We start from the raw sequence: 12,483 nt of genomic DNA on the forward strand, positions 1-12,483 counted from the left end.
TATACACTGACCTTGTTTTACCTCATAAATACACCACGACATCTAAAAAAAACTGCTGATAACGTGTTTTCAGCCAAGGTGCTTCTTATTGTATTACTCAATACCACAGCACTGTTGCGAGACACTACTGAATCCGAAAGCCTGAAAAGTCCTATCATTGCTCAAATGACATGGGGACCAGGAAAAGTGCTGTATTTACACTTTGTCTGAGAGTTTATCATTTGTGAACCTGCTCCAAGAAGAGTCTCAGTCCTGATGGAAAAAGACTCTTTCATGAAACTTAATTGTTAGCGGTGTAACAATGTAGTCTTATTAACTTTTTTTTAAATACTTATATCGTTATATTATACTTTAGATAATGATCCACTAAGCAGTAAATAAATGGAGGGACAGACAAGTGCAAGCACTTCAACTAACATCTGTATTTCATCACTGTGTCTGCGTGAGCTTCCTTCATAAAGATTGAATTGACCGTGAGGCTGTATCCATGACTGAGCAGGATATGCAGTTTAGGAAATGGACGGATGGAAACATTACAATAAAAAAGTACACTATAAATTAATGTACTCACAATAACAACAATGTGGGACCCAGATAAGTGACATGAATGTACCTTAAATTGATGCTTTGGAACATATGGATAATGTTTTTTGTTAACCACAGTTAACAAAAAACATGTATGGTAGTGACTTTACAATAATCTTTATGCTGTGTTAATTATTAATTCTTTCCGTGGCACATCAGCTCCTAATGTTCAAAGTTCTTACATTGAGATCTGGGTTGAGGTTTGCACTCATGGAAACTTAAACATTCTGCTTAGCTTTAATATTATCACCCTTATCAGACTCAGCACTGTAAGCCTGTACTTTTCCACTCGTATAACTGAGCTTTCTCTCAAGTGCCTTGCCCAGGCGGATTTTAGGGGACAGTCAGTGTTTTGTTTAACCTCCGTGATCAAACTGTAGCAGTTAGTGTGGGCTAAAGAGGGCTGCCACTAAATCCACTAAAAGTCTCTGTTTTTTTTAGATGTCTGGCTGATTAAGTAACACACTCCTGACTGATGGGTGTTAATCTTCATGAAAATGTAGTGTGGAAGGTATGGCTGCAGTCTAAAGAGACGCCCTTTAAAGGTGGTGTATAATTCTAGATAATGCAATTCCAGTTGCATATACTTCTTTTCTTTTAGTTTTACCCTGTGTGTGTGTGTGTGTGTGTGTGTGTGTGTGTGTGTGTGTGTGTGTGTGTGTGTGTGTGTGTATTGAAAGAAATTGTGGTAGTTGTACACATCCCTGGTTATGTTAATGGGGGACAAATAGAGACACAACAATAACTTGCTATTCCAGCTATTCCAGTCAGGATTTGCCTGGTAACGTCCTCGCCCATGGACATTTGTCTTATTTTTCCAGTTAGCTATAGCAGCAGGACAGGACTTCTTAACTGCTTTTGTGGCAACCTGCTGTTCTGTTTGGTTGTGTCTTTCGGGTTATACAGTATCTGCTAACTTTGAACCCATTAAACACTTTGACTTAGACACACTGACGCTGTTATTTGGTTCTTTTTTTTTTATCCCCATCTTGTCTTATTCCTGGTTGTCATCTGTAGAAGCACATGGCTCTACTCTTTCTTGGTATACAACTTCACTAAAATGACATCACTCTTGTATTAAAGCTTTTAATGTGCATGAAAAAAATGTTAATGTTAGTAAAATACGTTATCACTGTAGGCAAAATCTATGGCCATGTTCATACTTAACACACTTTAGGGTTGCTTATTGAAATAGTGAACTGAATACAGACAAATGTAAGAAGGACTATAGAGATGGGTTAATGTGCTGTATGTCAGTCTGGTCAGTACACACAGTCAATAATAAACTGTTATACATTTACCAGATCTTCCATAAACCAGAGGCAGTAAAACTGAATTCCCAGCAGGTTAAGTACTTCTAATTACAGGGCAAACTCTGTCTATACTTTATATCTCACATTCTCATACTTGGATAAAAGTGACTCAGCAGTTTTTGTGCTCTGTCACATAACAGGTTCAGTCTTGTGCAAAAGTCCAACTGAAGATTGTGCTGTGTCATTGTTGTGACTCAGCATACCACAGTCTCAAGGCCATGCTTCCTTTTACTTTGTTCTGTTTTGGTCATGGTTGAAGCAGAAGGAGGGAGGAACCTCGTGACCGAGGAAATGTTTGACTCACTGCTCCACTGGCTGGAACCAGTTTGTAAGAATAAAAAAGGAACAAGAAAGTTTAAAAAAAGGAACACATAACTGGACGAGATTTACTGAAAACTGTACGAAAAGTGTGTCGAGTCCCATCATTGCACATGGACTATATGTTTCTTTCTTTTTTGTCATTAGTTACATGACAAAGTTACTGATCCAGTGTGTGGGATTTAAATCAACTATATACTGGTCGCCTCTTCCAAGTGTGCATTTAATTGAATAGGTGTGAAAATGTATACGTTTTCCTCTGACCTGAAGTACACTGGTGTACATTGTGATCCTGCATGACGTCCACTACATATATTATTACTGTCATTATTGCTACCATATCTCCATTACAGTTTATAGTTAGTTGATGATTTGCTGCTGCTGTGCATCTGTGTCTCTCTATCTCTATCACAGGTTCCACTGCTACTGTAATCATTTTATCATTCATTGTAATTCATTGTCATTTTATCATTCATTGTAATTCATTGTCATTTTATCATTCATTGTAATTGTACAATATGTTTGTGTTGATTTGTCCTGTACACGTGACATCCATTGCACGTCTGTCCGTCCTGGGAGAGGGATCCCTCCTCTGTGGCTCTCCCTGAGATTTCTTCCACCTTTCTTCCCTGTTAAAGGTTTTTTGTGGGCAAGTTTTTCCTCACTCGAACCGAACAGGTTCAGGATAAGATGGTATAACATTTTCCATGTTGACTATCTAACGCTAACGTTAGTACAGCTGAGGCACAGATCAAATATTATTAAGTTATTACGATTTAAAAACGACAAGAGTGTGTGAATTCATTAAATGATTTTTTAATTATATTTTTTTTGACAGCAAGACTCAGTATCATCCTCTAGAAACAGATTTAATTAACTGTTTTTTTAAACAATGTTAACAAAGTAGATTTCACTGGGAATCTTTGGAATGTATGCTTCCATGGCTAAAAGCTACACAATTATTGTACAGTAACGACATATACAGTACATTAGCATTATGTCATTGGGATTGAGTTGACACAAGATTGACCTGATTTTTGCTCAGTCATCGACAGAACTCTAAGGCAACGGTGAAAAAAGAGAAGAAGGAAGAAAATGAGCATAAAGCAGAAGTCAGAGGTAGAAAGTCATCTGCTTTGCTAGTTTGACGAGGTGAAAAGAATGACCTACATGCCATCATAAAGAAGCAACATGTAATAAACACAATACATGAATACATCAGCAATGCAGAGGTGTTGGAGGTTTTAGTAAAAATCATCTAATCATTTAAGTGCTTTATAAATTTTTTCCAATGTTGTGCAAAATTCACTGCCATAACCTCATAATTAATTTTAGTGTGAATAATTATATATATAAATAATTTCTTGTTTTCTCATTCTCACTCTTGGCTGATGTCAACTCAACTTGATTATCTCAATTTCCAGTCAGCTCAGCAGAATGGATGGATTTAAAAAGTCTGGGCTGAGGCAACACTCACCCACAACCTGATAAAGAAATCTCTGTTCTCTGATTCGTAGCTTTCACTTCCTTCTGTCCCTGAATGCACCATTGTTAATAGTTACTGTCATTCTGTTCAAACCAATGAAGGTGTTTGCTTCAGTCTGACAAGATGCAGATCAGGGAAATAAATCAAAGACGAGATGATAGGATCGGTTTCACATTTTAACGCATATTAATTTACTTCATCGAGTTCATTGGACCTTTAGGGCTGATGAAACCATTTGGAAGTAATTGAAAATACTACCTGATAAATGTATAGCCGTACTGCATATTTGGAAATTTTCTTGGCTCTAAGATTTGTGTGGACTGACATGTATATAACTTGCTGTTTGTACATATACAGTATATGGTTAATTTCTGATCCAAGAATACTTCACCTTAATAAACCACTCACTCAACCAACCACTGACTCATCCACTCACTCCTGGATAAATTGTTGTACAACAGAACAAACACTCTAAAAAGGTCCACTGTGTCAGATTTAAGGGGCTTTATCATATTCCTACCATAGGCCACTCTTTTTGCAGCTACCATAGCTTCTCCTGAGGGGAATCAGTATTCAGCTGGTTGCAATCTGCTTCATTGCCAAATGACCTTTAACTTGACAAATCGCTGACAAAGAAGCAGCAGGTGCAAGAAATGGATTAAGCGGTGTTTAACTGCTTCAGTGTAGGTGGCAACAGGTAGCATATCCAACTATTTATCCTACTTACTGATGGCCAAGAGTTAGTATAGTATATTGGTAGATTAGCTGGCAGAATCAACAGTCACCAGCTCAAGCCTCCTGCCTTGAAACACTTGACAGGCATAGCAAATGTAATCGAAGAGGGTGGGCCTTAGCAAGCAGTCAGTAACAATGGGGTATTTGTTGTTTGTTCAACGCTAATTTCACATCCTAAGATTTTCATTCTTACAGTAAATTTTTTTCATTCTTTTTTCATATTAAGTCTACATCCTGCAGTTAGCAGTTTAACTCTACAGGCTGAGGTCTTTCATCCTTCTTCCCTCTGTCTTCTTATGCAGTGGGAATCCACACGCTCTTCCACTGGACGGCATTTCTCCACATCTCCTCCAGGAGTGAGGAATGAGACTGAGTCCAGTCCCTCCCTCCATCTTTACCCTCCTCGTCCTTTTGGCAGGACAGGCGCAGGGTTTTCAGAGGGCTGGTGCAGGTGTGCTGGAGGTACTGACAGCCCTACAGAGGAAATCGGACAGCAGGGGTGAGGATGGGGATAATATGTGGCATGACTGAGCAAGGACTTCAATCAGATCCTGCTTTCCGGACAAAATGTGAACACTGGTGTACGTGTTGATGTTTAGTCCTCACCTCAGCACTGCCCCAGTACCAGATGGCCTTGATGACGCTGTGATTAGCCAGAGCTGCTGTCATTTGGTCTCTGGTTCCTGTAATGATATTTACTAAACCTGCTGGCAGGTCTGAAGACTGGAGCACCTGAGGAGGAGGCGGAAAAGGGAAGATAAAATCAGTGTTTAAAGATACTTGGACAGGTGTGGACAGGTGTTCTCAGTGGTGGTTAATGATGTTCTTAGTGTCTGATGCAGCCATTTTGACTATGGTATACCTTAAGAGACTGTTCTTGGCACCATTTTATTTCACTGATCATTCATTCATCACTGAGTCTTTATAATATACTCATTTCTATATATTCCTCCACTTCTATGCAGACGACACTGTGCTATACTTGTCTGTCAAACCTTATGATCTCAGCAAACTGACCTAATGGACAGGTTTCCATCCAAATTTAAAACCCATTTTAACCAAACAGAAATGTGAATTAATGTGCATTTCCATCCACTGTTGAGTTGGTTTATTATTAAGATGAGAGAACACTCACCTGAATGAACGTTAAGGCTGGTAGTGGATACTTCTGACTGGGGGTCATGATGATGGCGTTTCCAGTGGCGATGGCTCCCCCGAGCAGTGTTACCACAGAAAGGAGGGGATTCTTGTCAGGAAGGACAACCCCCACAACTCCCAGGGCTTCGGGGAGGGCAAGAGCAGAGCCCGACTGAGGCACAGGCTAAAGCAGAGCGACAGTGACGTAAGAGTCTTCCTGACAATCATCTTATTTGTTCATTATTGTTTACGTTTTTTTTATAAACTTTGCATAATATAATTTTTTTTTTTTTTTTAAAAAGCCATCACTCACCAAAGCTCCTCCTAAGACTTTGTCACAGTAAGCTGCCCAATCACTGAGCCTGGCGATGCTGAGCTCCACCTCCTTCTCAGCCTCGTCCATTGAGAGGCCGGTCTGAACACTGATTGACACAGCTAAATCCCGCCTCTTCGCCTCCAGGCCCTTGGCCAGAGAGTAGAGTGACTGAGCGCGTGCAGACGGACTCTTTTTCATCCAGCTAGAGGAGACCAGGATGTCAAAAGAAATAAAATGATTATGAAAATAAACTGAATGAAATGACAGCGCACAATTAAAAGCATGAATGTCCTGCAGGAAAACTGCGTGAACTGTTAATACATTAAATGTATTGACGAGATTATGTTTATTGCATCAGTGTAATCAGAGTTGTAATGCACTTTGTTGATACTGGTGGCCTTTGTTGATATATTAAGTATGACTCAGCAAATTTGTGTCAAGTTTGACTTTGACTGGTGATAAACACAAACAGCCCAGTGAGTTGTGAAATACTTTGACGCCTTTCTGGATTGTGTTCATGTCTGAATAAACGTCTTTTATGGAGGCCAAATTTCACCTCGAATTTTAAAGCTCTGTAAAAGTAAATGTTACGTTTTAATTAAAGGAAAATAAGAGTTTATGGTTGAATCCTGGCCACCGACGGTTGGTCATTTCAGTGGATCAATAAAATGTGACAGTAAAGTCCCATTCTACCACCTAACACCAAACTTTGCCATTGTAGACTTAAGAATGGGCATAAGAATGTTTATGAGTTACTTCAAAATCCACATGAACCATCTGGATAAATTAGATTGTCTGTCAGCCATTATACAAAACACAAAATTCGACTGGGACTTGGATTGTAACTTAATATACCCAAATAAAAAAGTATGTGACTTTAAAAACACAACACTGACTCATTTCTTGTTCTTTGGCTGGACTTTGATGGCCTGACGTGGAATAGTTTGCGTGTACTTTGTGTGCCCTCACCCAGGCTGAACTTTCGCAGCAGCCTCCACGGCGTTGCGGACGTCTTTCCGGCCTCCATCTGGACAATAGGCTAACACTCTGCCGCCCCCTGGGGAGTGCACGGCCACACTGCATCCGGACACTGACTTGCACGCCTTACCACCGACAAACTGCTGGTAGTACTTAGGAGCACTGAGGGGAGAGGAGGGAGGGAGTGAGTGATGCATGTAGACAGACAAGTACAGAACAACTGACACAAGGAGGATGGCATCTCCTACTGTATGCAATATTTAAATACAACAAACTAATAATTATAATTTCACACAGCAATGATGCCCTGTGATACCTCCTAAACATGACTTACAGTAAAGAGAACATTACAAACCCACCTGGCAGCATCTGCATCATCAGGAATGACTACTGGTGTTATTGCTGTTCCAAACTTTGAGTAGTCCATGGAGACAGGAGAGGAGCGAGGAAGAGGAGGAGAAGAAGAGGGCGGGAGTAGAAACTGGTACAGACCCTGTCAGAAAGCAGAGAGAGGTCACATGACCTATGAACATAAACTCATCTGCATCGTGGTTAGTAAGACTGTGGCGTTGGTGTCTTAAACTGTGAGATAAACTACTGAAACTCACTTCCTGTCCTCCGTCAGTGCAGGTGCCGCTGTCTTTGTGACCACAGACCGGCAGACAGGGGTCAGACACTGAATGGGAGTTCACCCACACTGAGCCCACTGACATGCTGAGGAGAGAAGAAGATGATGAACATGTCAGGAGGGAGTCACAGACTCTTTTCACAGCAGACATTTGGACTGATTGTGACTGCATGAAATTAATAAGTGGGAGACGAAAAACTAAAACTAAAAGCAGAAGAAGAGGAAGATAAAAAAAAAGAGGTGTGTGAATGTGTGTACCTCTTAGCTGTCTCCAGAGCCAGGGTGAGGTCTTCAGTCCAGATGGAGGCTGCCTGGCCATGAGGACTGTGGTTCCCTGTGGAGAACAGATACTGTTACTGAGGTTCAAGTGGAGATTCAATATTAAAATATAAAAAGCTTTATTGTGGAAAAATCTATGTAAATGCAGTGTGGTGGCCACTTTTTATCTCACTCTCTGTGATGAAAAGTCTTTTAAACTCCCATAACATAAATCTAAAAAACTGAAAAGATAACTGTGCATCTATAACTTTCTTCTGTCGAGCATCTACGTCCACAGAGGCTTCCTTACCGAGGGTCACTGCTTCTGTGTTGCTTCTGAAGGTCATGAGAGGCAGCAGCGGTCCAGGAGAGGGGTCGACTACAAACGGAGAGGAGGGGGCTGCCCCACAGAGCACCGTCGGAGGGTACTGGGCACCCGAAGGTGGGGCAGCACAAGACTGAACCAACTGAGGATCAGAGAGAGACAAATAATAGTTTCCATTTTCTTTCCTTTTTGGTCTTCACACACATTTAAGAATTTTTGTATTTTCCCACCATGATATTTCCCCTTTCCTCCACACATTTCCAGCTTTGTCAGCAAGCAACCTAGCTAAAGCCTACTGTGGTCATAAAATTACAACAGTGCATGTGACAGTTACCTATGGGTGAATTATCCTATCTTTATTCATGAGCGTAGATTTTCAGTTTGAGAGCATGATTTCTCCTTCTCGTGCTCAGATTTCTGCTGCTTTCTGATATGCTTATGCTTGTGCTCGCATATGGACACAAACATTTTGCTCGCACTCAAATATGTCCTGTGCACATATTTTATATTAGCAGGATATTTTCTATATACTATAAATACTCTTACTGGCACAGCAGTGTTACGACAGTCAAATGGTTAAGTACATTGGCATCCCGGCCGCCACACTCTTGCTGCATGTCATAATATGATTTTAAATTTAATTGAATAAATTACTGTTACAGTAAAGTAAACATAACCAGCTGATTCTCTTACTGAAACATTTAAGGTGACATTACATCACGCACTTCTACAAAATATTATTATAATTTATCAAGAATAACACAAGCTTCTATTATGGGCATTGGCTGGTTTGGATCTATGAGGAGAGTTAGCCTCAGCTAGGTAACTTTATGCTAAAGCTAACACTAAAGATGATACAGTAAACTTAGAATTAGGGTGATAATTATATGCTGATATAATTAATATAAAGTAAATGAGTTACTTGATGACATTGTGGTTAGTTATAGTCCTAAGTTGCATTCTAACATATGCACTTCTTCTATTTACTTTTAGGCTGTCACATGCAGTGTGCATACAATTCAAATACACTACTTTGTCATTAACAGTGCTCCTTGAACTTTGACCCTCCTGTGTGTTGACATGTGTTGCAGTCCGTAGTGCAAAATTTAATATAAAAGAAAATGACATTGCTTAACATTTCTTTGGCAGATTTACTGAGCTCACCAGAGACAGAGGTCAACCTAGAGAGCTCTGCTGCTGTTACTGTGTAAAGTATGTAATGTTACATACACTGCAGTATTATGTTCACGTTTGAATTGAATGAAATGCATTGAATGCGTTAAATTCAAACAGCCAGCCAAACGTGCACTTTGCATACTTCAAAATGTGAATACATGATATACGCCATCCTGGTATTTTTATGTATTGGAATATATTAAATCTTTTTTTTTCTTCTGGCATTGTAAATAGTGTAGTGTTATTATAGGTATTGGAGCACACCCATCATTTTAAATGTCACTGCAGCTGAGCACAGCTTTTCTTCTGTGGTTCTGACTGACCGTGGCCCCCTGCTGCTGAGCTTCCTGTACTGTGGCATCCACCTGGACCCTGTCTTCATCACTCTGCAGGGCCACACACTTCATCCCCGCCATACGCAGCTTGAGACGGGCCACGACACTGTCCAGCACACTCTCCTGGACGCAGAGCACCCAGTGGATCTGAGGCGGAGAGAGGAGAAGAATACTGTTGAAAAGACAACGATGTGATGGGGAGGCCCTCCATCCTTCTTTAGGAAATACTTTTTGTGTGAATCACCTCTTTTTTCTTCCTGAAGGCGGCCTCCAGCACTCCCTCCACCGCGCTGTCGATGTCAGCAGACTCAAAGATGATGAAGGGACACGTGGCGCCGACGCAGGGAGACACTGAAACAGGAACACCCATCCCTGCTGTGGCCTTACACAGCATCACCCCATCCTGAAAGAGAGGAGAAACGTTGTTTCAACTTTCTAGAAGAAAACTACAGGGAGGTTCTCGACAAACACTGCGAAATGTACCTGCTTGTTACCGCAGTAGGTGACGTAGCTGATGCTGGGGCTCTGGGCCACTTTGGCACCCAGTGACACGTTGCTTCCTGTTAAAATATTCAAAGCTCCAGCAGGAAGTCCTGCTCCGATGAAAAGCTGTGCGAGCAGGAGTGCTGGAGGTGCGGTGCTCCGACCAGGGACAACGATGACAGAGTTACCTAGAAGAAGGAAGGACTCAGTCAGAACTCCCAAAACCTCTGAGAAGGGACATGCTGAAACGGTTAGCCTGTTATTAAATGTGCCAGGTGTGTGTGTGTTACCCATGGCCAGTGCTGGTAAGACTTTGAGCATGAGGGAATAGAGAGAGCAGTCATCAGAGGCGACTACAGTCACCACACCTGGAAAACAAACAAACACAATCAAACTAATTAAACTCACTTCTGAATCATTATTAAACCAAACACTTCTACGTGAACACCACCCTGTTAACCTCACCCAGCGGTGTCCAGCCGGTGATGAGAGTATCTCTGAGCTGAGCCCAGCTGCCGTAGTACTGCAGCAGCCTGACGAGGGCGGAGGGCGAGCAGGAGGCGCCGCACAGCTCGCACAGCTCCGTCACACACTGCCCGTGCTGCCCGAGAGCGCTCACCACCCTGTCAGTGGAGAGCAGACACATTAACGTCCATGTTAAGACAGTGGTTCAAACAGTTGGCGCTGAGTTTGATGTGTGAAGGTGAGCGTGTCGCACCCGAGCAGCACTTTGGCCCTCTGGTGGCAGGTCAGGCTGCTCCAGGCCTTGTAGCCGTTAACGGCAGAGGAGGCACAATGGGAGACATCGTCGTCCGCAGCGCACACTGTGCTGCACACGTTAGCACCTGGAGAGTGAAAAAAACGGGTGATACTGAAGCAGGGCTGAGTGGAAGCTGTGGAGTGTTCAGCTTCATGCTGCCCTCACCTTTAGAATCACACAGGGAGTGACTCTGACTGTCTGCCGGACGGACAAACTTGCCATCGAAGAAGAGACCCAGAGAACGGGAATGGTGTTCCAGCCAGGCCTGATGAGAGGAAAGAAACAGTCAATATGGAGGTAGCCGAAAAACTCTCTGAAGATGAAATCTCTGAAAGTACACTCAGTACAACTGCAGTGAAGACCTGAACAAATCACATTAAGGTGTGATTAGTGAGGCATGTAGTGTATCTATGCAAGCAGTGTGTATACAGCATACACTTCTGGAAAAGAGTCCTGCAAGGTCACGTGTATATACATATTGTTATGTCTCCAAATATATAAATGATAAAAGAAAACATGCAACAGCCTCAAAGCAGTAATGTCCAACAAAGTGACATGACAGCTCATTCCTGCTGGTTATCATAGTAACACAATAAACACATGTTCTGGTAGTTTTCAGGTACACAGCAGTCATATTTATGAGAAAAGAAATGTTAATGCATCTCAACGATGAACTCTTCTTCCCATAATGCCTCCGAATGAGGCCGACGCTCACATTTCATTGGGCAGGTAGATGCCACCACTGCTGGACAGTGACTGATAAAAAGGAGACGGAGTGTGTCAACTATTTACAGGGGCAAAGTGCAGAGCTGACCTTCTCTCTCTAAACATGAACATGGACATGAGCAGAGTGAAGCTGCTCTCATATCACACTGTAATACTGCACGAACACAGGGAGGATGAGAACACTGTGAGAACACATGAGCTCTTTATACATCACTAACAGATGATCAGCTCTTACATCAGGAGTCAGAGCCTTTCATGCTCTGCTGTGACACTGACTGGGCGTGGGTGACATTTCCCAAACATCTGGCTTTCCATAAGTAACCAGTGTACAGTCTGAAGTCACATGTTTGCCTTGTGAGTTACAGTTAATGAACTTCACATGGGTCACATAGTGTAACAGGGAGACGCTAACTCCAGCGAGCGCACAAAAAAGTATTTAAATAATGTCATAACACGATCACATTTGTTATTACTTTTACTGTCGGGCTCTGATAAGTTCACCTGTGCAGTAGCGTAGCTGGAAGTTGCTGCAGGTCCGGACTCCATGCTCTGAAAGATGTCGTGCACTGTCTTGATGGTGCTACCGGCCATAATAGTTCCAAGATCAGACGGAGAGGAAGCAAATCTCCTTAGAGCGGTGAAGTGACTTCCTAACGGCGTTCAGCGTGAAGATAAATATGAAGATATTTACTTTGTCCGGTGTAAGACAGTACCCTCAGGAGACAAACGTCAAAAAATGCAACACGCTGTACAAAGAGCTGCCTCTGACATACCCGGACCGAGATGGTTCACTCCTGCTTACTTCCGGTGTGTCCGGAAGTGTTCATTTATTAGACTGGATTAAAACAATTATAGTTATATACATATTTCAAATTTTGTTTTAAACACGTATTGAGTTTTTGCTGGTGGTTCCGCTCTCTGTTG

General features: G+C 41.9%; 1 protein-coding gene across 1 annotated transcript; it reads right to left on the reverse strand.

Moving 5' to 3' along the window:
• Positions 1-4,249: 4,249 nt before the first annotated feature.
• On the reverse strand, positions 4,250-12,334 carry aldh16a1 (aldehyde dehydrogenase 16 family, member A1). The gene is made up of 17 exons (XM_010746041.3): positions 12,061-12,334; positions 10,999-11,098; positions 10,792-10,918; positions 10,539-10,696; positions 10,364-10,441; positions 10,074-10,261; positions 9,835-9,993; positions 9,579-9,737; positions 8,065-8,221; positions 7,755-7,830; positions 7,477-7,582; positions 7,228-7,361; positions 6,860-7,030; positions 5,888-6,092; positions 5,573-5,758; positions 5,044-5,169; positions 4,250-4,911 (listed from the first exon to the last, which is right to left on the reverse strand). Exons 1-17 carry the CDS (start codon positions 12,148-12,150, stop codon positions 4,732-4,734), a joined length of 2,400 nt encoding a protein of 799 aa, XP_010744343.2. The 5' UTR covers positions 12,151-12,334; the 3' UTR covers positions 4,250-4,731.
• Positions 12,335-12,483: the final 149 nt, after the last annotated feature.

Source organism: Larimichthys crocea, chromosome XII (genome assembly GCF_000972845.2).
Source record: "Larimichthys crocea isolate SSNF chromosome XII, L_crocea_2.0, whole genome shotgun sequence".
In the NCBI taxonomy this organism is placed as follows: domain Eukaryota; kingdom Metazoa; phylum Chordata; class Actinopteri; family Sciaenidae; genus Larimichthys; species Larimichthys crocea.